The sequence below is a fragment of the Malaclemys terrapin genome, chromosome 4, assembly GCF_027887155.1.
Source record: "Malaclemys terrapin pileata isolate rMalTer1 chromosome 4, rMalTer1.hap1, whole genome shotgun sequence".
NCBI classification, from domain to species: domain Eukaryota; kingdom Metazoa; phylum Chordata; order Testudines; family Emydidae; genus Malaclemys; species Malaclemys terrapin.
In genome coordinates, this window is record NC_071508.1 from 145284003 (window position 1) to 145309046 (window position 25044).

Consider the following 25044-nt stretch of genomic DNA (forward strand, 5'->3'; position numbering starts at 1 on the left):
GTGAACACTTTTCACAAAACAGTCATTCTATATCTGACTTATTAGTCCTCATCCTCAAAGGAAACCTGCACAACACTTGCATAAAACAAGTCTGGGAGCTTAAATTCATAACTTTGCTAGACTTTAAAAATCTTAGGCTATGTCTCCACTGGCAATTGAACGACACAACTTTTGTCTTTCAGAGATGTTAACCCTTCCCCCCGAAAGACACAAGTTTTGCCGCGACAAGTGCAGGTATGAATGGTGCACTCCTGCCAACAAAGCTAACACCTCTCGTTGAGGGTGGAAGTTTTTTGTCGGCAGGAGAGCCAACATAGAGCAGCTACACTGCACAACTTTTAGCTAAAAGCTGTGTAGTGTACTGTAGACAAAGCCATAGTCTTAATAAAGACGTATTTATGTCTTGTTACAACAATTTGTAACCCACTAAGCATCCTTTTTGTCCTGTGACTGGAGGGGCGCTAATAGGCCACTTCATCTTGAATGGTCCCTTACAATATGTGCTAACTACTTAGGCTGAACTAATCTGTTCAATCTTGTATTTGTCTGTGACACTGAGTACCTTTCCCACACTTGAAGAAGAGCTCTGTGTAGCTCAAAAGCTTGTCTCTCTCACTAATGGAAGTCGGTCCAATAAAATAAATTACCTAACCCACATTGTCTCTCTAAAATCCTCTGACTGACATAGCTACAATAACACTGCATGATGATAAAGTCTCTGTCTGTCTGTCCTGGACAATATGCAATTAAAGGGTCGCTTAATCTTTTTTTCCCCCATAGATTCAAATTTATCAAAGGGGGATCTTCAGATATATTCCAGGGAAAAGACTTTTAAAAAAAAAAAAAAGCGACTTCTTCAATAATATCTGCCACACCAGCATGACAGTTGATTTCACAAACTATATTAGCAGCACAGTGCACTTTTGTGCTGATACTTTTGCACAAATAGAGAAATAAACAAAATAAGTCACCTTGGTTTGTGCTCCATTAGAAACACGAGGGTAGGGAAAATCAGATATTGCCCACTGGAAAAACACAGAATGGACAGGAAATATTTTTAAGGCTCTCCAGGTTTTAAAGATCAAAACAGGGTGTGTGGTGGGGGTAGAGGGGAAATAGTTCAGTGTCCTTTCCTTTTAAATACGTATGGTTTAATAAGGAATCTGTGTCTGCAGCCATACTCAATGCATACTTTAGGGAGAAATCAGGCCCCTTAGATCAGCATAGAGGATCAGACCTCCATGTGCTGATCTTCCCTTTCTGCATGGAATGGGGAGCTCATCAGCCTCCGTGGCACCATCCATCGCCAGACCTGGTGAAGGCCTCTCTGTAGAGTTTGGAAGAGGGTGCAGGGAAGGAGCAGGCAGGTCAGTGGCCAGGCCTTTAAGGGAGTGTAAACATGCACTGTCTCTTTCTCTCCAGCCCTGCAGAAAATCACTAGTGTGTGCCCTGGCCTAGAGTACTGCACTAGAGTACCCTCTTATGGGTTTGACCTTTGTGGGGGGTGATCTGGGCATAAGCATAAACTGTAACTTTTGCCTGTATCTGGTGTGCCTCTCTATGAATCTCATATTTTTATGTCCAAGTCATGAACAATCTACACCTCTGCTCATGGCAAAAAAAAATGCAGCCTTGCTGCACAGATTTTTTTTTTATTTCCGTTTTAAAAATTTCACAGTTCTCACACTGACCCAGTTGGAGGACATTTTAACTGTAGATTATGGATGGGCTAGTGACCTGGCCCAAGGCTCCTGTAGTGTGCTCTATCTTCAAATCACTGGCTCTGACAGAAATCACCATTGGTTAGGTGGTGGTCATTGCAAAGGTCAAAACAAAATTCTACTTTATGAAGTATGGTTTTAAACTTTATCTGTTAATTGCATAAAAATATGGAGTGCAATCTCATCGTTGTTTGTGAGGTGCTCAGATACATTGGTGATGGGAGTCTTCCTGTAAGTAGATAGGATCTATAGATCTGACAGTGGAATCCAGTTCCAGCTGAAATAGACTTCTGAAGGATGTGGCATGATGTATCTGTTAACTTTGTTTCCTCACGGTAGTATTTAAACACATGTCCAATCTAAATGTAGCTTGGCAGCTGGCACAAACTGTTCCTGTCAAAGCTGATATTAGCTACAAAACTAATCTTAAGAAGGGACAGTACCTCCTGCTCAGCTAGAACAATTATTCACCTTACTTAACATAAACAAAATCTTGCACTGTGTTCTGTCTGGATAGCATAGCAGAGTGGAGGAAAATTGCTTACGGAGGAAAATGTCATAGGTTTCTAATCTCAGATAGATGAGTATTGGCATAGTTCAGTGGTTCTCAAATTGTGGGTCAGGACCCCAAAGTGAGTCGCGACCCCTGGGGCCGCCCGGGCTGGCGTTAGACTTGCTGGGGCCCAAGCCCAAGCCCGGGATCTTCAGTCCTGTGCAGCTGGGCTCAGGTTACAGGCCCCCTGCCCAGGACTGAAGCCCTTGGGCTTCAGCTTTGGCTGGCTTGTCCACCCAAGGTGGTGGAACTCTGGCTTTTGGCCCCCTCACGTGGGTGGGCTCAGGCTTCGCTACCCACTCCTGGGGTCACGTAGTAATTTTTGTTGTCAGAAGGGGGTCACGGTGCAATGAAGTTTGAGAACCGCTGGCATAGTTTATTTTATTGGTTATTGTGATTTGCAGTCTAACACAGCATTACAATGTAAGAATAGAAAGACGTTCTTCAGTACTGTCTTTCTGGAAAATGCATCCTACCTGGTTTTGGATCTCCCAGCATTCCCTGTGACCCAGCCTTACTATTTTGGGGATTTTAATCTTGAACAATCCTAAATGAAGAAAATGCATCTCCGATATCCTGTTAATTTACCTACATGCTTTTTGGGGCCTCTTTGGATGGATATTTTTGTGTTTTGTTCTTAGATTAATGCCTATTCATAGTATCGGGGGTAGCCGTGTTAGTCTGTATCTACAAAAACAACAAGGAGTCTGGTGGCACCTTAAAGACTAACAGATTTATTTGGGCATAAGCTTTCATGGGTAAAAACCTCACTTCTTCAGATGTGAAAGCTTATGCCCAAATAAATCTGTTAGTCTTTAAGGTGCCACCAGACTCCTTGTTGTTTTTTGCCTGTTCATAGTGTTCAGTTTTGTTGAAGCAGACAATGATTCTTACTCTTCTAAAGCATTATTTTTCCTTGGGCATACTAGTTGGCATTTTTTTCTTAGTTGAAGTGTTGTTTTCTGTCCATATTTCTAATCTCTCTAGGTTACCTTCATTCCTGAATTTAACTTTCTCAAAGTTTTGCTGGCCTTTTTTGTCTATGCTCAGAAATTTTACTGAAATAGCTATTCTAGAATAAATTTTCTGGAATTGTTATTTTGGTAAATGTCCAAGTGTAGATAGCGGTTAATTACTTAGATCCAAGGGATATCTTGCACCTCATATATGTTTCTTCTATCCTTGGAACAACTTGAATGCATTTAGGGGGGCTGTTGCAGTTTTAAGTTTTCCTTTTGCCTATTTGACTCTGTTTTGATAGACAGTAGTCTGGCTTTGATAAGGACACAGCTAACTGCCTGTTTATAGTTTGTCATTGGTGGCTACACTTAAATTTTCATCTTTAACTAAGGAATTCAAATGGCTAATGCTGTTTTAACGTTCTCAACTGGGGACTGTCTTACAGGGTAAATGAAGTGAAACATTCAGTACTTTAGCTTTACTAGAGCTTAGCAGGATCTAATTGGCAGCAAAAAGGAAAAAAACAATAGCAGTTGAATAAAGCCTCTTAACATAACTAATAATTCTGTTCAGCTTAGAATGTCTACTGCAGCTGGTACTGAACAGTGTTTCCCATAATTTTAAGTGCTTTCCTAAAATTTTGCATTGTGGATTTTATTTTATAGACATCTAATTCATAACTCCATGTATTAAATCAAGAATGAGCAGGTTACATATATTTTCCCATTAAATTTTAGCCACATAAGTTCAGTTTATCCTGCACTGTCACTTTTGAAAAGTACTCTTTATCTGCTGTATGAAAGGAACCTAATGTACTACGCTAAGAATCTCCGAGGTGGCATTGAAGCAAACTTACTTGATTAAAAAAAAATTAGGTAATGGGTAGGGCTCAAACTTTTTGGTAAGTGGAGCTTTCTGTGCAAAATCTGCTTTTTAATGTTTTGATTTTGAAACAGTTGCCAAAAAGTGGAAAAAATACTCCTGGTCTGTAATTTAATTTCTCATAATGAAAACATCTGTTAATCTGGACTCCGCTTCTGGGAAGAGTGTATATTAAGGATAATTTCCCCAAGTGGGAGGAACAAGAACTAGATATGTTAGAATTTTATATGCAAATATAGGATGCATCTTAGATGGTAAATCCTGATGTCTTAGTTATCAAGAGACCAAAATACCTATGGGGAGAAAAATTACTAATAAAAAAAACCTAATAAATGTAAAACTGGATATAGTCCACTTCAGCTCTCCCTTTGTTTCCAGTTGTGGACTGAATGCCTGTAATGCTGTCACTTGGAGAGCTACATTTCAGTCCCTTGTGGAAGCCTGCCAACAGAAAATTCCAGGATGCCTTGGAAGGTCACTTGAATAGGATTCAGATTGTACTCTCTGCACCAGATGAACCAAGTCCTCCAGATTCACTTGTAGTGCTTAGTGAATAGAAGCCTTTCTGGAAATTACAAGTTGATTAGGTCTCTAAAGTATCTGTATTGCTGAAGTCTTATGCCTTCAGGTTTCAGGATGTTAAATTCCACCTCAATTTGCAGAGATGATTGAGTGGCCTGTTAGTGAAGGAGACTTTTAAAGACTGGTGGGATCAAAGATGTTCATGTTGCCACTTTTATCATTCTGAAAATTACTTGGACCTATCAAAAAGCCTATGTCTCCAGCAAAGTAAATGCTTATTGATGTGTCTGCTAAAAAGATTTTTTTGGAATCCCTTCCATTAAAAAATCATTGAAAATTGCATCTGGCAACCAGTAAAGAATTCTTCAGGTGGTAGAACAAGAACTAGAAAAGTAGTTCACCTGAGTTTTTATAACAAGTTTATTTTTATTAGTAGTAGTATTTATTGTTTGTATTGTGGTAGAGTCTAGAGTCCACGCCCCCAACTGTGCCAGTCACTGTACAGGCATATTACAAACAGGCAGCTCCTGCCCCCAAGAACTTACAATCCAAGTGTAAGATGAGAGAACAGATGGATACAACAAACAGAAGGAGGGAGCACAAGGTCACAGAGACTATTCTGATCATCATGTTGTCCTCCCTTCCTGTACCCTATCTTGGATCTGCTCCTCACAAAGCCACCCTTTCTCATGGCTCCTCCCAAGTATTAAAATAGCATACTTCTTCCAGCTGTGGATGAAAGAGCACCACTTGGGGAGGCAAAGAGTATGTCCACCCTGCAGTTGGGAGTGAGCCTTCCAGACTGGGTAGACAGACTTGTGCTAGCTCTGCTTGAGTAACTGTGCCTAAAATAGCAGTGGGAACATTTCGGTACAGAAGGTAGGTTGGACTAGCTGCCTGAGTCCAAGTTCCCTGACTCCCTGGGTCTTAGCTCAGGTGGCTAGCCCAAGCTGCTGCCCTTCCTGGAATGTCCACATTGCTGATTTTAGCGTGCAAACTCCAGTGGGGCTAGCTGCGATTCTGTCTACCTGGGCTAGGTGGCACACTCAGCTGCAGTGTAGACATACCCCAAAGAACCAGGTTTCAGACTGGTAGCCATGTTAGTCTGTATCGTGTTCGTCTGTATCAGCAAAAACAACGAGGAGTCCTTGTGGCACCTTAGAGACTAACACATTTATTTTAAAGACCCCGTTATTTCACCTGGCTGGCCTTTCTACCCTTCTTTTCTCCACCAGACAGTCAGCCAGATGGTGGAAAACAAAATCCAGAAGAGTAGAAGTAGAAGTCGAAGGAATGTGTTGGGCCTATGGTGATTATCTCCCCTCCCACAGAAACACCTCCACAAGACTTCCTTAATTTGAGTCCTTTTATGACAGTTCCATTTATACTTCTTTGAATTACTGGTTTTGCTGTTCTAGCCATACATTTATATACGGGTTCCCTTCTGAAAAAAAAATTGAAGAATTTATGATCCTCAATAGATGAAGCTTTCTCTAAACCCCTTGCGTTAATATGCGTGAACAACATCCTACAAAGGGTGTATTATTCCCAATTTACAGAGTAGTAAAATGAAGTATTGAGAGCTTAATTTATCCCTGTCACCATCTGGCAGAGCCAGGAATACAACTTTAGTCTTCTGACTCCCAGTCCTGTGTGTAAGAGACCATTCTTTCATTGCCCTATCTCTTAAGTTTTTAAGAGACCAGACTAGTCTATGGGAAATTGACTGCTGTGTTAATATTTTCTGATCTTGAGAGAGTTGGGTTAAGGACCCATTTATTCTCTCAGTTATGGATGATCTCAGATTGAAGCACTAGCAGAGAAGAGTAGACACTAATGACTCTGAATAATGTTTTCAGCTCTTCAGACACTATACTTTTTCTATGTTATCAGCTATTAAATTGAATCTGTAAACTTGCTATACTAACTATGAATCTAATTTGCTTGCAAGCTTTCCAGTTCTCAGTGTTGTATTGAACCTTCCTAATATTGATTGTGAATAAGCTTAGTAATGCAATGTAATGAAAGAGAAAGTCATAGTGATAATGGTAAAGATTTTTTAAGTCTCTAATGCACATCAGCTAAATTAAGGGATCATAATTTCATTATTTTAGTCACAGAAATAAAGGCAGCAGAATGAACGTGCACTGTAATTTTATTCATGACATGTCCCAAAACATTTATTTTCAATACACCATTCTATATACATAAAATTATACCTGTGTAACAAAATGTCTTAAGGTCTGCATTGCATCCATTTTTAATATTCTTTTGTCTTTTTATATAAATCCTAAAATAACAGAACTACAGTCACTTGCACTAATTTGATTTACAAGAAGGCTATCCCTTTAATATGATCAAAATTTCAGTAACCAGATCATCTGTAATTGGGAGAAGACAAATTTCCACTTGTTGTTGTGGATCAGTTTTTATCACTTCAGTCGGGTATTATTAATTCAGTCACTTGCTACAGAGAAGTACTATCTAATAACGCAGACGGGGAGGGATAGCTTAGTGGTTTGAGCATTGGCCTGCTAAACCCAGGGTTGGTGAGTTCAATCCTTGAGGGGGGTCACTTAAGGATCTGGGGCAAAATCAGTACTTGGTCCTGCTAGTGAAGGCAGGGGGCTGGACTCGATGACCTTTCACGGTCCCTTCCAGTTCTAGGATGTCTCCATTAATAAAAATAAATAAAATAAAGTAGCTTAAAATTCTTAAGTAAATTGAACCAGAGGGAGCACAAAGAAGCATTATGATAAAAGGACTATCCCCAAAAGTTATTCATATGTTAATTTTATAAACCCTGTGTTATGCATCCTGATGTACACCCCTGACTATTTGTAAGAAAACTCAAACAGATTTTTATTTTGGTCAAAATTAAAGGGAAGCCACTGTATATTGATGTTTGTGCAGATGAGCACTTTATCCATTGGACCTTTGCATTGATTGCATAAGCTGTTTGCTAAGTGGTTTCAATGTATGAGAGAACTGTATGGCCAGAAGAAACCTTATGTGACTCTGCTGCTGTGGGATAGTGGGAATAGGGACCGAGTGCAATTGCAAGGCCCTTTTGATTCCCTGTAGGTTTGACTGTATTTGCCCTGGTATTGTAAACATTGAAATGGATAGCACAGGAATGCTTACTGGGTGGGAAAAAATAATAAAACAGTATTTGTATGTTGACTTGCAATATTTTTAGTGATTTATGAATATGTTTAGTCAGACAAATATGTCCAGTGTATAATCTGACTGGAAAATACTTAAACCCATTTTGAGGAACTTGATTGTAATATTATTTGAAATGTGGAGAGTGGAAATTAAAAAAACAACCAACTAGAAATTCAGGATACTCTTATACAAAATGAGAGATTTGAGGAAGTCATAAAATAAATAGATTGTAGTTTTGCTTTGATTTTGTCAGTTTTTCATATTCTTTCTGTAAATATTTTCTTAAAACTAACAGGATATTGTTGTACCCTCTTTGTTTATCATTCCTAAATGTTAAACCCAACTCTTCTACAGTGACTGAGGGACTGGCCCTCATTACCCAGAATGAGAGTTAGGTGGACCACTGACTTATGATGATTTCAGATGTGCATAAATCCTATTGACTTTCAATGAGACTTAGGCTCCAAAGTCTCTGAAGGCATGTCTACACTACATCTGCTACTACTGTAGCACTGTAGTGTAGACCCTTCCTACATCAGCAGAAGGGTTTTTTCATCAATGTAGTTAATCAGTTTCTCCAAGATGCAGTAGCTAGGTCGATGGAAGAATTCTTCTGCCAACCTACCTGTGTCTACCCTGGGGGTTAAGTTGACCTAACTATGGAGTTCAGGGCATGGAATTTTTCACAGCCCTGAAGTGACCTAGCTAGGTTGATTTAGTCTTTAAATGTAGACCAGTCCTAAGTCTCTTTTGAAAATGGGACTTAGTTGCTTTTGTAAATTTTACCTTTAATCCATTGTGACAAAAGGTTTGGACTTGTGCTACTAGCGACTGGGCAGTGTCTCCACAGTCTTAAGGTGGTTTTAATAAAAAAATCCGGAAATAAACATCAAACTAGAAAATGTGCTTGGTTGGTGTCCCTGAGAAAAATGAAAAAAAAAAAAAAAGTAATAGTGTATGGGTGTTGGATTTTTTTGGTGAACTGCTGATAAATAAATATAAAAATAAATAAATTAATGGAGATGTCCTATCTCCTAGAACTCGACGGGACCTTGAAAGGTCATTGAGTCCAGCCCCCTGCCTTCACTAGCAGGACCAAGTACTGATTTTGCCCCAGATTCCTAAGTGGCCCCCTCAAGGATTGAACTCACAACCCTGGGTTTAGCAGGCCAAAGCTCAAACCACTGAGCTATCCCTCCCCCCTAGAGTTGCTAGGGTGGACTGCTTCTCCAAATTTGGATGATTGTTTGAACGGAGACTAACCAGGAAATCCTCTTCATCAGCTTGCCCGAGGGTGGTTTTAGTAATATGCCAAACCCTTCCAAACAGGAATAGAATCCTGCGCACAACCTGGGCCTCTGGGAACTCAGTATTCCATGACGTGAAGGTTCCAATTTGCCTAGACTATACCCCATTGCTTCAGAAAAGAAAGAAGAGATCCACGGATACTGAGATGAGATTGACTTTTGTGGTCCCATAACCTTCCAAGCTTTGGGTGAATTTTATCAGACAACTAAACATCTTTAAAAATCCAACAAAGGTTAGTAACTTAATTGATAGAAAGAAGGCTGCAGTATCTGATGACATATCATCCCAATCTTAACGGACTCTGATGTACTGTTTCAGTTAATACTTTATTCCTGGTTATAATTTGTATTGTTTTTTTATATTTACAACTTCCACCGTTGTATGAATCCTTTACCTTCTCCGGCTACTGTTAGGACCCAGTTATTTCACAAAGGTGTTTCTCTGCTATCCTAACTTCTTGTACTTATTGTGTGGAATTCTGTGCATTCTGCATGTCTGGTGCTTCTGTGCTTTTACCAGTTTGAAGCTAGGAACTGATAGGATGCAGTCTATTTAATATTGATGTTAGTATTTCCGACCTTATGTTAGTAGTACGCCACAAACTGTTCTCTTTCTCAGAAGAGGCAAGAACTTCTCTAGTCTCTGCCTAAGGAGTGTTAGTATTTCCAAGAACTTCTCTTTAGATTTTAAAGTTTTTAACTTTTCCTGTGTCTTGTGCTATATGGCGAACTTACTTTATTCAGTCAAGTGTATTTTCTTTTGTTTTGCTATGCATGTGGCTCGCTAAGGGTGGTGGTATAAATATATTTACCGAATTTCCTGCATTATCTTCTTGATAATCTCTAAAATGGAGATTCTGTGGGAGTAAAGTTAGGCTCTCAAATGAGTTTCTCTGGAACCATCTTGTAAGAAATGGCATAGTAGATTCTTTACTTGCCAGCATTAGGTCAGTTTGTGGTTGAGGTGTTTGTATTGTTATGTGTGGTCATTCTGTATCTCCTCCTTTCTCCTTCCCTTAAGGATGTCCCCAGGAAATCTGAGGATTTTCTTTCTTCTGCTGCTCTATTTACCCCCACCACATTATTCTTTTGGCCTCATATCTAGGGTTGCCAGGCGTCCGGTTTTCGACTGGAACGCCTGGTCAAAAGGGGAGCCTGGCGGCTCAGATCAGCACAGCTGACCGGGCAGCTAAAAGTCCAGTTGGTGGCGCAGCGGGGCTAAGGCGGGCTCCCTGTGGCTCCCGCATGCAGCCGGGATAGTGGCAAAACTGCAACTGGCACATTTTCCCACCAGTAGCAGTTGTCCGGCTCGTAGGTGCAGGGGCAGCCATGGGGGCTCCATGCACTGCCCCCACCACGAGCGCTCTGGCCCCTCCAGAGGGAGATGCCAGCAATTTCTGCCCTCCTCCACAGGGAGCCTGCCTTAGCCCTACTGCGCTGCCTACTGGGAGCCGCCTGAGGTAAACGCCACCCAACTGGAACCCACACCCTGAACCCCCTCCCACATCCCAACCCCCTGTCCTAGCCCTGAGACCACCCTAACCACCCTCCCATCCCCACTGGAGCCTGAACCCCATCCCGCATCCAAACCCCTGCCCCAGCCCAGAGCCCTCTCCCCAAGCCTGCACCCAAACCCCTGCCCCAATCCTGAGCCCCCTCCCACACTCGAACGCCCTCCCAAAGCCCACACCCTGCACCCCCTCCCGCATCCCAACCCCCTGCCACACCCCAGAGCCCACACCCCTAGCTAGAAGCCTGAACCACCTCCCACATCCCAACCCAGAGCCCTCTCCCGCACCCGGAACCCCTCATGTCTGGCCCCATCCCAGAGTCCATACCCCTGGCCGGAGCCCGAACCCCAATCTCCTGTCCCTGCCCAGTGAAAGTGAGTGAGGATGGGGGAGAGCGCGCAATGGAGGGAGGGGGGAATGGAGTGAGTGGGGACGGGGCCTTGGAGAAGAGGCGGGGTAGGGGTGTTCAGTTTTGTGCAATTAGAAAGTTGGCAACCCTACTCATATCCGAGACATCCTTCTGAGGAGGACTAATGGGGCTTCCTTCAGAGCGAGTCAGTACCACTTCTTTATCCTTTGAATGAACTTTCTTGCTGAGGAGACTTCTCCATTTCCTTCTCTTGTGGGCTGAGCATGCTGCTGTACCTCTTAATCACTTACCATCCCATAGGTCTGGGGATCAAGAGGCTAGGAGTACAACCAAACCCAGATTTTAAAAATGGGGGCCGTTTGGTCATCCCAGCCGTTTTAAATAAACTCCCTCAAAAATAAAAATCCTTTCAGTCAAAATGAAATAAAGTTTTAGATCTAGTTTGTGGAATAGTTAGCTTCAACTGCCTATTGAAATGAAAAGCTTTCTGATTTCTGAGGGATGTAGTGTGTACTTTTTGAGGAGGGAATTGTTTTTAAAAACAATGTCCAAATATTATGTTGGTAGAGAATATATTTTTCAAAGCACTCACAAACATCACCTACTTTCTCCTCACAGCCTTCCAGTGAGAGAGGAGAGTATGATTTGTATTTTAGAAGTGGGGAAACTAAAACAGAGACATAGAAGTGACTTGCCCAAAGCCACCTCGAATCTCTCATCAAATTCAGTGAGCTTTGAATAAGGCAGCGTATAGTGAATGAGTGCCAGAGTTGGGGTAGAACTTGGGATTACCTGGTTTCCTGCTGCATGTTCATTCCACTAGATGCAGTTGCTTCTAACTCCACAAGTGCAGCTTACCCATAAATCTGTAGGCATGCCTGCAAAGCAGAGCTGTACAATGGGAGTTTGTCACTTGTGTCCAGGGTAGACAATATATGTACACCAGAGAACCTAAGGAGGAGAAAAATCTCACACCAGCTTCCACCAGTTCATCTGAACCAGTATTTCCTGTGTGGGAACCCTAGTGTAGACAGGATTCCAGCTACTTCCAGCTTTCTCACCTTTAGTTAATTGATATGATGATTTAAAAAGAAAGAAGGGGGGGAAAAAACCTGGAAACTGACAGACTTCTCTACACTAGCTTCAATACCGATGGGATGTTTTTCCTAAAATGGCCTAGCTGAGGGCAAGTCTATAATAATGATACTTCTCCAGCTAAAGGCACTAAAAGGAGTTGGCTTTAAAAAGAAATATGCATGTTGGAGCACTGGACTAAGTCTCATTTCCTCTCTTCACAACAAACTCGAATGCCTGTAATTGGGGAATAAACAGTCATTTTGGAAATGGCTCCTCTTAGCTCTGGACTACTGCCTTTTTAAAACCAGTTTTTGTGTGTGTGTTTACAAGTGTGTTTTTTTAAAAAGGAACGTCGTCGACATAAGTCACACTTCTTTCTGAAAATTGTTACCTGCTAGTGTTATCAGGAACACCCAAGATTACTGTAACTGAAAGAGAGTAGAGAAAAACATAACTTCCTTTACTTAAGTTTGTTTACTTTGTGCGTTATGTAGCATTTTTATATATTTTACTGTCGTCTTTTTATGGGTGGTTAGCCAGCTTCCCTTGTTTTTTGAGAGTCTGTCACACAGCAGCAGAGGAGGGAGACTTTTTTTTTTTTTTTTTTAAGGAAAATGATTATAAAAGCCCTAAAAATGACAGGGAGTCAGAAACCTATTCAGTACTTGAAAATACTTTATTTTATTTTTTTTAATTAACGAAATTCAAATAAGCCCCATGAATGCCTATGCTCCAATGTGCTTTAAAAAAAGAAAAGAAAGCTTTAAAGGACAGTTAGTTTATTTGCAGCCATTGCCACCAGTTTGAATACTAATAAACGCTCCTGTTGCTTGCTTTGAGGCCTGTCAAGCCTTCCGACCTCTCCCTTGGTTGCCATCTCACTTCTAAAGCGACAGTCTAACTCTTTGGGCTACATGTAGTCAAACTGATAATTGTTTTCATGGTCATATTTTAAAAATCTAAATTAGCTGCTTTATGTACAAGACGAATCACTTGGGTGAAATCCAGAGCCCATTGAAATCAATAGCGTGGACTTCAGTTGAGGCCAGCATTTCACCATTAGGCCTGATTCAAACCCTATTGAAGTTAATGGGAAGACTCCCTTTGACTGTAATGGGGTTTGAGTCACGGCTTTAATATAATTCAATAGCAATTTCAAAGACTTTATCTCTTGGTTAATTAATATACAAAGTTTTCCATTATATGAGAATTAAGTACCTTCGTACAGTACATTTTAAGGTCACATGGTATTTAGAAGCAACAGTAAGCATGATATTTTTATTAATATGTACTGTAATAATTGAAAAGTAACTGAGAAGTTCGATTTGTGTACATAAGGTAACTTTTAATTTGAAATATTGTAATTTTATTTGATGCAACTTGAATCTTAGCTAACATAGCAATTTTAATTCTTTTAGGATGCGAGATACTGCAAGAAAAATAGAAGAGAAGTACTTTTGCAATCTTGCAACACATGTTGAGTTTCTGCCTGTTGAATGGAGATCAAAACTTGCTCTTGATGGAGGTACAGTCACTGAAAATACAATTTTTAGGCATGCAGAAGTATTAACAAAATAGTGATTTATATTGGAAAGTTCTTCTCTTTGGGACAAAGTGGACGCCTAGGTTGACTTGAAGTGTTAATTTCAGTACTTAACTCCTTTTAGATGTATCATTAATCATAATTTTGTAATTGTGTTCTCAGAAGTATGTAGCCATATTCTGGATTTTTTCCACATTTTATTCATCAATATACTTTGTAAGACTTTGAATCTAACACTGGAGTCTCTTTTTTCTAGACACTGTTGATTCCATTACTCCTGATAAAGTACGTGGTTTAAGGGATATGTTGAACAGCAGTGCAATGGATATAATGTATTATACAAGTCCTCTCTATAGAGATGAAGTAAGTGTATTCTTTGTATTTTGCTCTAGAGCATGGCAAATAATGGCTGAAATGAAACTGCACTTCAGAATTTAAACAAAATTTTATACCCTCTTCTAAAAAGGGAAGGCTCATCCTGGATGTCTATGAACTATAAAAAAAACATGTTAAATATGGTGGTCTTTGTGTTCAGTTAATATTAATAGCTCCCAGAATTTTGCTAGGTCCTGTGCAACACAAATGGGTTTCTGTCCTAGAGTGTGGAATGCAGTTTCAGACATGGTGCAACACTGTGGTAGCAAAACAATAAAGGGAGGGTGGTAAGGATGGGTTCCAGCAATAAGATTGTGACATCTCAGCACTGGCTCTTGCACTGTGTGGTAAGGCAGAAACCTTGATGCATTTTTTGTAAGTGTCATTTTTGTAGGTGTTCAGTTGCTTTGAATATCTTCAAACTAGATATTCAGTTGTTTTACAAAAGAAGCTACTAGTTAGACTTACAAAAGGCCTGTATTATGGCAAAATCATTTATATGATGATTTCTTTCACAGTGCGCTGTGGTCTGTGATGGGGCAATGTAGGTTTTCAGTGACAAACATGATAGTACTACCTGAAGGGGGTTCCAAAGAGGATGGAGCTCGGCTGTTCTCGGTGGTGGCAGATGACCGAACAAGGACCAATGGTCTCAAGTTGCAGTATGGGAGGTCTAGGTTGGATATTAGGAAAAACTATTTCACTAGGAGGGTGGTGAAGCACTGGAATGGGTTACCTAGGGAAGTTTTTAAGGCCCAGCTTGACAAAGCCCTGGCTGGGATGATTTAGTTAGGGTTGATCCTGCTTTGAGCAGGGGGTTGGACTAGATGACCTCCTGAGATCTCTTCCAACCCTAATCTTCTATGATTCTATGAGTACTACAGAAAGTTGTCAGTATGGTAAAGACAAACATCTAAATAATTTTTAAAAATTCCAAACCTTGTAATATGCGGAATGTGGTTTATATTCTATATCCCAATAACAGTACTGAACTTTGTATCTGACCATTTTTAATCAACACCATTTATGTGCTGTTTGCTTTTGTCTGATTTAGCTTTTTAGTATTAGAACGTATAGGTTCTTTTCTTCGTCCCATGAAAAGAGTCAGAAAGGTAATCAGTTGTCACTTGTCTGTGTTGAAATGTCTTTTATTTTAAACCACTGTTAACAAAAACATTTTGGGGAGAAAAATTTCTGTACTTTGTTATGCATTCTCATGTTGAGCTGTGCCGTAGGCTATATCATTAGGCACTCAAGAACGTAGCTTCTTGATTGATTCTTTTTATATTTAAAGTATTTTTTTTTTAAGAAATTGTGTAGCTCTCAATTTTTTAACAGATTTAAAATTTTTATTAAAGCTAATGTTAAAAAAAATTATACAATACATAGGTTGGGAAAAGAGTGTCTTTACATCTGGGTATAGGGCTTAGATTACCCACAAATATAAAGTTAGTTTTTAAGTCATATGATACATAGAGTACATAATCAGCAATAATCCAAATTTAGGTGAATAGATTTAACAATACGGTTTAGATATTAGAATCCTAATACTCAGGTACATCACTCAGGAAAAGTTGTACAGAGATTTGATTGTGGAAAGCAAAATATATCAATGAGTGGAGATTGTCCCTCAGTAATTGAGAATTAGGTTGGTTGTCCATTTAGAAAATATAATCCATGGGGAAAGTATTTGTTACTTTCCTCACTTATTACACTGCACTTTACCTGTAATGACAGGAAAGATGCTTGTGTTTTACTTCCTTCTCATCCTTTTAGCTCGTTTTCAGTAAGCTTGTGATGCATGTTATCAAGCAGAGCACCTTGTTGAAAGAACTGTATTTTGGCAAATGTTTTGCTATATTGCTGTTTTGTGATATCTTGTTCAGAGCACTTATTCTAATTTAAATTAGCCTCCTTGCTATATATTTCTGTTTTCATTGTATTCATTTGGACACTTCCTGCTTGGAATTAGCATTCCTGTTTGCCGATAACATTGAGCAGTTTCTCTTCAAGCAGCTCACACTTCTAATGTTTTTCATCCAGATATCTCAAAGTACTTTACAAGCAACTAATAAACCGCATTATGCCCCTGTGAGGTAGATTAAGCAATGAGTAGGGATCAGTTCAGCCATATCTGTGGAGGAATGCAGCAGCTATTCTACCTAGCAAATCTACATCATAATTTAGAACAGAGTAGAACTAGTGTAACCATGGGCAGCAGGTTTGTATAATTTTTGGTGGTGCCCAAGTGGATCTGTCCTATCCATAGGACGGACCGGGGCAACTGCCCTGGGCCCCGCGCTTTGGGGGGCCCCGTGCTTCAGGCGGACTCGGGCTCCAGGGTGGCCTGGGGGGTTAGCGGGCTGCCTGGCGCTGACAGCAGCGAGCAACCCTGCTCCGCCCCACTTCTTCTCACCCCGCCCCCACTCCACCTCTTCCCCAAAGCCGCTGCCCCAAGCAATGCTGGGAGCCAGCGAGGTGGAGCGGAGTGGGCTGGGGCCAGGTCACTCGCTGCTGCCAGCGCCAGGCCCCCCTCTAAGTCCCCAGGCCGCCCCGGATCCTGTGACCCCCCTGAAGCACAAGGCAGGGGTAGGCACCACCATGTTGTGCGACGAACACTTGACAAAGTGTTCCGGACTTAGTGACGGACATTGCGGGGTGGCGGTGGTATTATGTCATTCAATCATTCAGCCATAAAATAGCACACTTTTTGCCACATTGGAAAAAAAACAAAACAGTAACCTAGCTAATAATAAAGTCAACTCATACATTTTAATGAAAAATGTGTGTATACTGTATATGAGATTATTACATGAGAAATGAAAATGAGCTTGCTTTGGGATTTTACAAGGCATTTATATCATTTAAACACATTTGGTACCTTGAGGAATGATAACACTTCTTGCAAATCACATAAATAGGGAACCCATGGTCCCCTTCCCTCACCCCGTTGCAAAGGCACAGGGGTTATTGCTGGCTGCCCTAGGGCTGCAGAAAACCCTATGGGCAAAACATATGGAAAAAAGAGGATCAATTAATACAGAGGGCTGAAGGGGACTCCTCTCAGTCGTGAGATATAAGCTGATGACCTTTTAGCAACTTATAGAATCATAGAATATCAGAGTTGGAAGGGACCTCAAGAGGTCATCTAGTCCAACCCCCTGCTCAAAGCAGGACCAATTCCCAGCTAAATCATCCCAGCCAGGGCTTTGTCAAGCCGGGCCTTAAAAACCTCCAAGGAAGGAGACTCCACCACCTCCCTAGGTAACGCATTCCAGTGTTTCACCACCCTCCTAGTGAAATAGTTTTTCCTGATATCCAACCTGGACCTCCCCCACCGCAACTTGAGACCATTGCTCCTTGTTCTGTCATCTGCCACCACTGAGAACAGCCGAGCTCCATCCTCTTTGGAACCCCCCTTCAGGTAGTTGAAGGCTGCTATCAAATCCCCCCTCATTCTTCTCTTCTGGAGACGAAACAATCCCAGTTCTCTCAGCCTCTCCTCATAAGTCATGTGCTCCAGACCCCTAATCATTTTTGTTGCCCAAAAAACTTGATCCTGTGAGGTCAAGTTTCTTGCTTTGTTTGTAAACATGCCTAGATTTTAGATGATGTCCGTTTGCTACCATATATGGGAAAAACTTTGAACTTTATTTTCTGTCCTTAGTTTGCAAACTAACCGAGCACCATCTAGTTATTACAAATACTGTCTTCTGACTCTTCAACAAATATAAAACAACCTGGATGCACCCTTGCTCAGGTCACTGACATCTAATTGACTGTGTTTGTCTGACAGTGGGATCTACGAGATGTGCACATAACTTGGGTATTACGCGGAGCTTATTGTTGGACTTACCATCGTCTTGTTTGATCAAAGCTCTCCCTCTCTATCTGGTTGAAAATGCATAAAATTCTGTCAAGTATGTAAATGTTGCCTGGCTGAATGATCTATCAACCATCGAACAATTTTCAACATAGCTAACTACTGTTTTTTCTAAACCATTGCATCTCTTCCAACAATCAGTGATGATGTATTTGCTGAATGGGTATCCCTGCGTGACACTATAACACCATTGTGGATTGTGTTGGGTATATGAGATGCTGTCATGAAGATTGGTTTGACAATAATAATCCTGATATATTGAATTTTTCAGATGTAAAGCGACGAGCACATGCTGTGCTCTTAGCTGACCTGTTCTCTGGGTTGAAAAAGGCCAGATATAGGGCAGCTTGCAGTACACTCCAACACAAACTCCATCAAATGCAAAATGTGTGGTTTAACCATAACGCAGAGGAACTACTACAGGCCCTTGCTGATAAAGGTGACTCCAACGGTTTCTATGATGTGGTCAAAGCTGTGTATGGCCCTGCCTGATATGCCTTGACACTGCTAACAAGTGCCGATGGTGAATCTCTCATCAGAGATCATACTGCTATACACCAACAGTGGCTTGAACATTTTATTGAACTACTTAATCATTCCTGTTGAGTCACTGAATAATGTCTATAAACTGTCGGCATCTGCTGCACTTGCCGATCCACCCACATGAGCCGATGTGTTCAAGTAATGAAAAATAATAAATCCCCTAGTCCCGATGCCATTCCAGCGGAGGTTTTCAGACATGAGGAAAATCTTTGCATTGACAAGCTCTTTGAATTTTTCTTATATTTAGCTTCAAGCAGTTATTCTGCAGCAACTGAAAGATGCCAACATCTCAGAGTGTAAAGGCTCTGAAAGCAATTGTGGTAACTACCACGGTATCTATTTGATCTCTGTGGCCAGCAAGAGTCTTGCACGGCTTCTCTTGACCTGTCTTGTGACCCAAATCAACAACATTCTATCTCCATCACAGGGTGGCTTTTGTGTTCAGCGGAGCACTGTTGACATGATTTTCATCATTCGGCAGTTACAGGGAAAATGTCGCAAAAAGCACCAATGTACATTATGTTGTTGGATCAAACCAAGGTATTCAGTACAGTCAACCTCACTGCCCTCTGGAAATTCCTCACTAAATTTGGGTGTCCAGACAAATGTATTAACTTCATTTGGCAGTTCCATGGAGGCATGGCTGGAAGACTTAGCGTTGATAGTATCAGAGGGGTAGCCGTGTTAGTCTGAATCTGTAAAAAGCAACAGAGGGTCCTGTGGCACCTTTAAGACGAACAGAAGTATTGGAGCATAAGCTTTCGTGGGTGAATGCCCACTTCGTCAGACGCAAGTGATGAAGCCACGCAAGTGATGAAGCCATGCACCTTGCGTCTGACGAAGTGGGCATTCACCCACGAAAGCTTATGCTCCCAATACTTCTGTTCGTCTTAAAGGTGCCACAGGACCCTCTGTTGCTTTTTACCGTTGATAGTGATCTGACAGATCCATTTCCAATCACAAGCAGGGGGAAGCATGGATGTGTCCCCACTCTTAGCCTTTTTGGTCTGTTCTTTGGCTTCAAGGGCCAGAGGAAGCCCTTTGTGGTGCTTCAAATGACATCTTTATGCACTTCGGCATTAGTAAGTGTCACCAGAGAACAGTCTCGGTGCTCTAGAACCGCTCTGAATGAACTTCAGACAGGACCCTCTTGTAATGTGACTGCCCCTCAGGGCACACTCTCACTAGGGCAGGCCTTCTTGGGTCTGACCTCCGAGTGTTCAGCGCTCTTGTTCACACCATGAGCTCCCTACAGTGAATCCACCTGGATAGGACACCTGGGAAGGCCTTACATGCACCTCCCCAAAGGGGCCATGCACCCCAACTTCCCAATCAGCAGTGATTCTCAGCCAGCGTTGTAAAACAGTTTGTTAGTCATCTGGAACAAAGTGTAGAACAGTTCTTGTTAGCACAGAAAGTAGGCAGTCAGTAGAAAGTAGTTTCAGGAAAGTCCATCTTGAGGGAGGGGATCCAGAGCCCTGGGCTCTCTCTCCTGAGTCCCAACCCAGGAGACTGACCAGCTTCCAGCAGCCCACCCTCTGTCACGCTCAGTTGCCCCTCCTCCATCCTTTGTCTCTTTTCTGGGCAAACAGATCTCCTGGACTCTTTCTTCAGCCCTTGGTTCTCCCGCTGGTCAAAACTGGCTGGCTCCCAAGATTGGGTGAGCCTCTGGGCCATCAGTTGCTAAGTTACAAAATGTCCAGGCTCTCTGGGTCCAGGCTGCTATATGGCAGTCACACCTGCCCTCTCGGGGTCTCTGCAGCAATCATCCACCACCTAGATACTTTTGTGACACACGGGAAACTGAGGTACGCTAGCTGTTTGCACCTCCTGCTGCAATACCAGTAACTTCCTGAATGAGTAAACCCGTATCCCACCTTGCACCAGCCCCCAACTTACAGGTTCTCGTCAGCCCCCTTGATCTTGCCACGTGCAGGTCTACATAACCCATGAAGTGTTTGGAGGGTATATGCTGGCTCTGTCTAGAAACAAGAAAGACGGGAATCCTCTCTTTAAGGAAGAAACCCAAACAACTGAAGTATTTTAATTTTTTGTTGTTTTTTGTCTTACAGTAACACTCAAAGGCCCCAATCAAAATCAGGGCTTCATTATGCTAGGATAAATACAGGAATACGTGGTTCTTGCCCTCAAAGAACTTGCAGTTAAATTTGAAACAGCCTGGGGTTTAATTTTTTTTAAGAAACATCAATTTGAGGTTTTTGTGCTACTAAATATTAATTTAACTTTTCAGTGGTTGAAGAGGGAGAGCAACACTTCAAAAAAATATATATTGCTTAAAAAAGAGAGAAGTCAGCAAAGAAAAACCACTAGGCTTTAACCTCTCTTTTGTAAATATAAAAAGTGATGATACAAAGACTGTGATGTTAAAGCCTGCAGCATACAGAACAGTGTTCAATTTTGTTTACATTCTCATGGGAATTAATATTACCCCCAAATCTAAGCATATTTAAAGTTGGGGATTTTTTAAATCATTTATGAGGAAAAGGTAAATTAGTTGGGTTTATTTAACCTTCTTAGAGAAGAGAATATTTTGAAGTAACCTAACTGGAAATATTTATAGATTCCAAGGCCAGAAGGGAACAAACACTATGGTCATTTAGTCTGATCTCCTGTGTAACACAAGCCAATATTGAGTTATTTATTAGTAGTTGTAGCTAATGAATTGTTTGTATTTGAATTTTTAAAAAAGCAGTCTAGGAAAGGAAATTCAGTGGAGAATTAAAGCAGTACTTTTGACTTTGGACGTGAAAAAATAAGGCCATTGATTTAAGAAGCATAAAGGAGTTTGTAGTGAATGCATTTTATGGAGAGGAGAGGAGAGGAGGTTTATAACAGGATAAAATGACAACCGATTTGGTGGAGTTAAAATACCTTTAACAAGATGAAGAATTTTCTCAGACCAAGATCTCCTTTTGCTGGCCAGAATATTTTGTCCTTTTAAGATTGAGAAAGCTTGTTGAGGGTTAAATAATATCTTAATTTTGTGACCTACACTGATTAACCAAATCATATCTTAGCTAGGACTTAAAACGTAAGCCGCTTTTTCTTTTCTTTTTTTACTTACTAAATACCAAAAGATTCAGTTATATAATCCTACTGCTGATATAGACCCATGTAGTCAGAGGAAACGGTGCTTTACAGCTGCAATTAGAGTTTGTTTGTTTTACGATAGCTGCAAAATATTTGGGTACTCAGTTAATTCATGACACTTTAATGATAATGGTGACCGGAAATCTTATAGCTTAGCTATAGTAGTAAATTATACTGTGCAAATAGGTTAGGTATACAGTGATTTAGGGTTTAGAAACAATCTCTGTCGATGATCAGGTTGAATTACAGCCTTGTAATCTGGTCATCAGGCCTCTCTTTTGCTTCTGAATTTACAGCTGCTGAGAAGTCCATGTGCAGAGTTTCTTTCCTACCATACATACATTTTAGTGTGTTAGTTTAACTCTCAGATAACAGTATGCTTCTAAAGACTAGATAGAAACATCCTATCAGGTTGATAACTTGATACTTCAGATGTGCTTGAGAGGAACATACCCTGTTCTACCCCAAGATCTGTAGAAAATGAGAAATTCATAATGTAATGACATAAATGCCTGAAGGTCACTTATCGATGCAGATGTCCATGAAAGGGAGGGGGGAGTTTCCAGTTATATTTTTCTTCTTCCACAGAAGGTCTCTGCCATCCCAGTAAAAATATAACATGTAGGAATGGTGTGACCTGAGCACAGGACAGTTAGATGGGAAGTCTTGAGTTCTAATTCCAGCTCTGACACTGATTTTTTTTTTTTTTTTCCTGTGCCCTTGGGTAACCCTCTCTGAATCCATTTCTTTATCTGTAGTGTTATTTATTTTGTTTTCAGTAATACCCAAAATGTATTAGACTCCGTACAAACATCGAAGTAGGCAGTGTCCCAGCCCCAAAGAATTTACTTTGAAATTGAGATAATGCTTACCTATTTCACAAGGCTGTTGTAAGGATTCATTAATGTTTTTAAAATGTTTTGAAGCTGAGGATGTTAAATGATTACTATCTGGCAGTGAAACGTGCTGCAAACATTTGTAACCACAGCTGCCATTCATATTTGTATGCAGTATCGATTCATAGAATTCAGCGTTTTGAAAAATGCAAGTTAAAAATGAATTCTTGATCTGTTATTTTTTAAATTAAAATTCCTGTAGCAATCTTGGGGGCATAGGCAGGGTTGGCTTTTCCTTCGGAAAAACTAGTTTAGGACAGGGTGCTGGTAAATTCTGGCTTACACCAGGTTTAAATGAGGAAACGGAGAAATATAATTGCATCAGTATCCAGCAAGTTGAGCGAGCGTAGAACGAGTCTTTTTTCAAATTTTGAAGACATCCATTCAAAACTGGGGATTAGGCTCAGTCTATCCACTACATCAAAGCTGGTCTTCTGCTATAGAATGCTGCATGGCCAAATGGACCCAGAGTGGTAATCTGCAACTCTGCGTGCTTCTGGTTCCTGCATGCTTCAAGCCCACAACTCTGCATTGTTGTTGTTTTCATATAATCAAATGTTTTTGACTTTTGTTTATATAATATTGAAAACTGAAATATGAGTCCTTGAGAAAATACCAAACCAAAATGTATACAGGCATTCTGGTGTTCAGTATTATAATTACATATTACTTTTTATTTGTGCAGCCATGAATTAATCTACAAATCTACTGCCTTATGTAACCACAATTTGAATATGTAACTAAAACTAAGTGTAATGCGGTGTGTATTAGCCAACAGTTTTTAAAATTGAAAATGCTTTAACCTGGGAGTACCTAGTTCTTCTTCGAGTGCTTGCTCATATCCATTCCATTAGGTGTGTGCGCGCCGCGTGCACGATCGTCGGAAGATTTTCTACCCTAGCAACACCGGCGGGTCGGCTGTGGAGCCCCCTAGAGTGGCGCCTTCATGGCGCTGAATATATACCCCAGCCGACCCGGCGCCCCCTCAGTTCCTTCTTACCGCCCCTGACGGTCGTTGGAACTGTGGAGCGCGGCATAGCTGTCCTCCACTCTCCCTAGCTTTGTTAGTTATTCGCAGTTGTAGTTATAGTTATAGTTCTAGTGTTTGTAGTTTAATAGTTAAATAGTTTTAAAGTTGTTAGTTTTGTTATAATAGTCCAGGGGACTAAGGGGGTCGTCGCCCCCTTTCTCCCCCGGCCGCGGGCCCGGGCTCATGCCCAGAGCTCCCGGCTTCAAGCAGTGCGCCTCCTGCGCTAAACCTATGCCCACGAGCGACCCGCACGACTCCTGTCTGAAGTGCCTGGGAGAGTCCCACCAAACAGATAAGTGCAAGATCTGTAAGGCCTTCAGACCAAGGACCAAGAAAGAGCGGGACTTTCGGCTCCGGCAACTCCTGATGGAGGCGGCACTTAGTCCGGACGCTCCATCTACAAGTCAGGCCCCGGCACCTAGCACCTCGGTGCACAGTGCCCCGGCGGCACCGGCTATGACGACCACGCGAGTGGCGTCAGACAAGCCTCCCCGGCACCGGACCTCGTCGGCACCGCAAGCAGTGCCTCGGCGCCGGTCATTATCCCCGGGGCATAAAAAAGCCCATAAGACGGGGACATCCGTGCCGAAGACGCCGGCTCCCCCAGTGCCGGGGGTAGAGCCGCGTCCGCCGGTGGAGCACCGGAAACAGGTGCCTCCAGCACCGTCGACTCCGGCGCCGAGGCCGTTGAGTCCGGTGCAGATAGCGTCTCCACCGAGACTGGCGGTGATACAGTGCCTCCCGTCGACTCCAGAGACCTTCGCGGCGGCGAGAGACTTAATAGCTCTCACGGAGCCGGCACCGCCTCAACCACCGGCACCGACTGCACCGTTGACTCGCCCGGTCCAGTCGAGGGGGAAACCTGCCTTGATGCGCCCTCCATCGCAAGGGCTGGAACCTCGGCACCGATCCAGGTCCCGAAGCAGGTCCCCACGCCGCTCGCAGTCCCGGCACCGAATATCGCCTCGGCACCGGTCGTACTCGCGGCCAAGATCTTCTTCGCGGCACCGCTCTACGTCTCGGCACCGCTATGATCGTCGGCACCGATCAACGTCGAGACGTAGTTCTCGGCACCGCTACGGTCGACGCTCGACGTCGAGAGGCCGCTCCCGGCACCGGGCATACTCCAGGTCCTCGTCGAGGTCCAGATCCGACTCCCGGCACCGACGAGGTCATCGGCACCGGTCGCGGTCCCGGCACCGATCGCCGGCACCGCGTAGAGATAGATCATCTCCGGACCGGCACCGTGCGGCACCACAGCCAATGGGAATCGTCTCGACGCTCTCGGCACCGCCGTGGCCATCGAGATCGGTGTCCCACTCCTCGGAGGACCTCTCGAGATCGGCATACCCCCCTCAGGGGCAAGCCGAGGAACAGGACTTGGGCCATTGGCAGGAGATGGCAGAGGACCACTCTCATGGACCATCTCACTGGTCGTTTTGGACCCCGTGGGCGTACCATCAGGCGCAAGGGGCTCCAATTGCTTCGACCTCTCGCTCCGGTCACTCCATCAGAGGGGCCCCGGAGTCCACCATTTCTCGGCCTCCGCCAGGGGGCATGGAGGCTTCTGGGTCCGCACCACCTGACGCCCT

General features: G+C 42.4%; 1 protein-coding gene across 2 annotated transcripts in view; it reads left to right on the forward strand.

Annotated features, from left to right (window-relative positions):
* The window catches only part of DDHD1 (DDHD domain containing 1), a 118179-nt gene that overhangs the window by 59761 nt on the left and 33374 nt on the right, over positions 1–25044 (forward strand). For both annotated transcript variants that reach the window (XM_054026674.1, XM_054026675.1), the window contains 2 exons: positions 13490–13596; positions 13871–13977. In XM_054026674.1, the coding sequence (XP_053882649.1) occupies positions 13490–13596; positions 13871–13977 (214 nt within the window). The remainder of the gene's footprint in view (positions 1–13489; positions 13597–13870; positions 13978–25044) is intronic.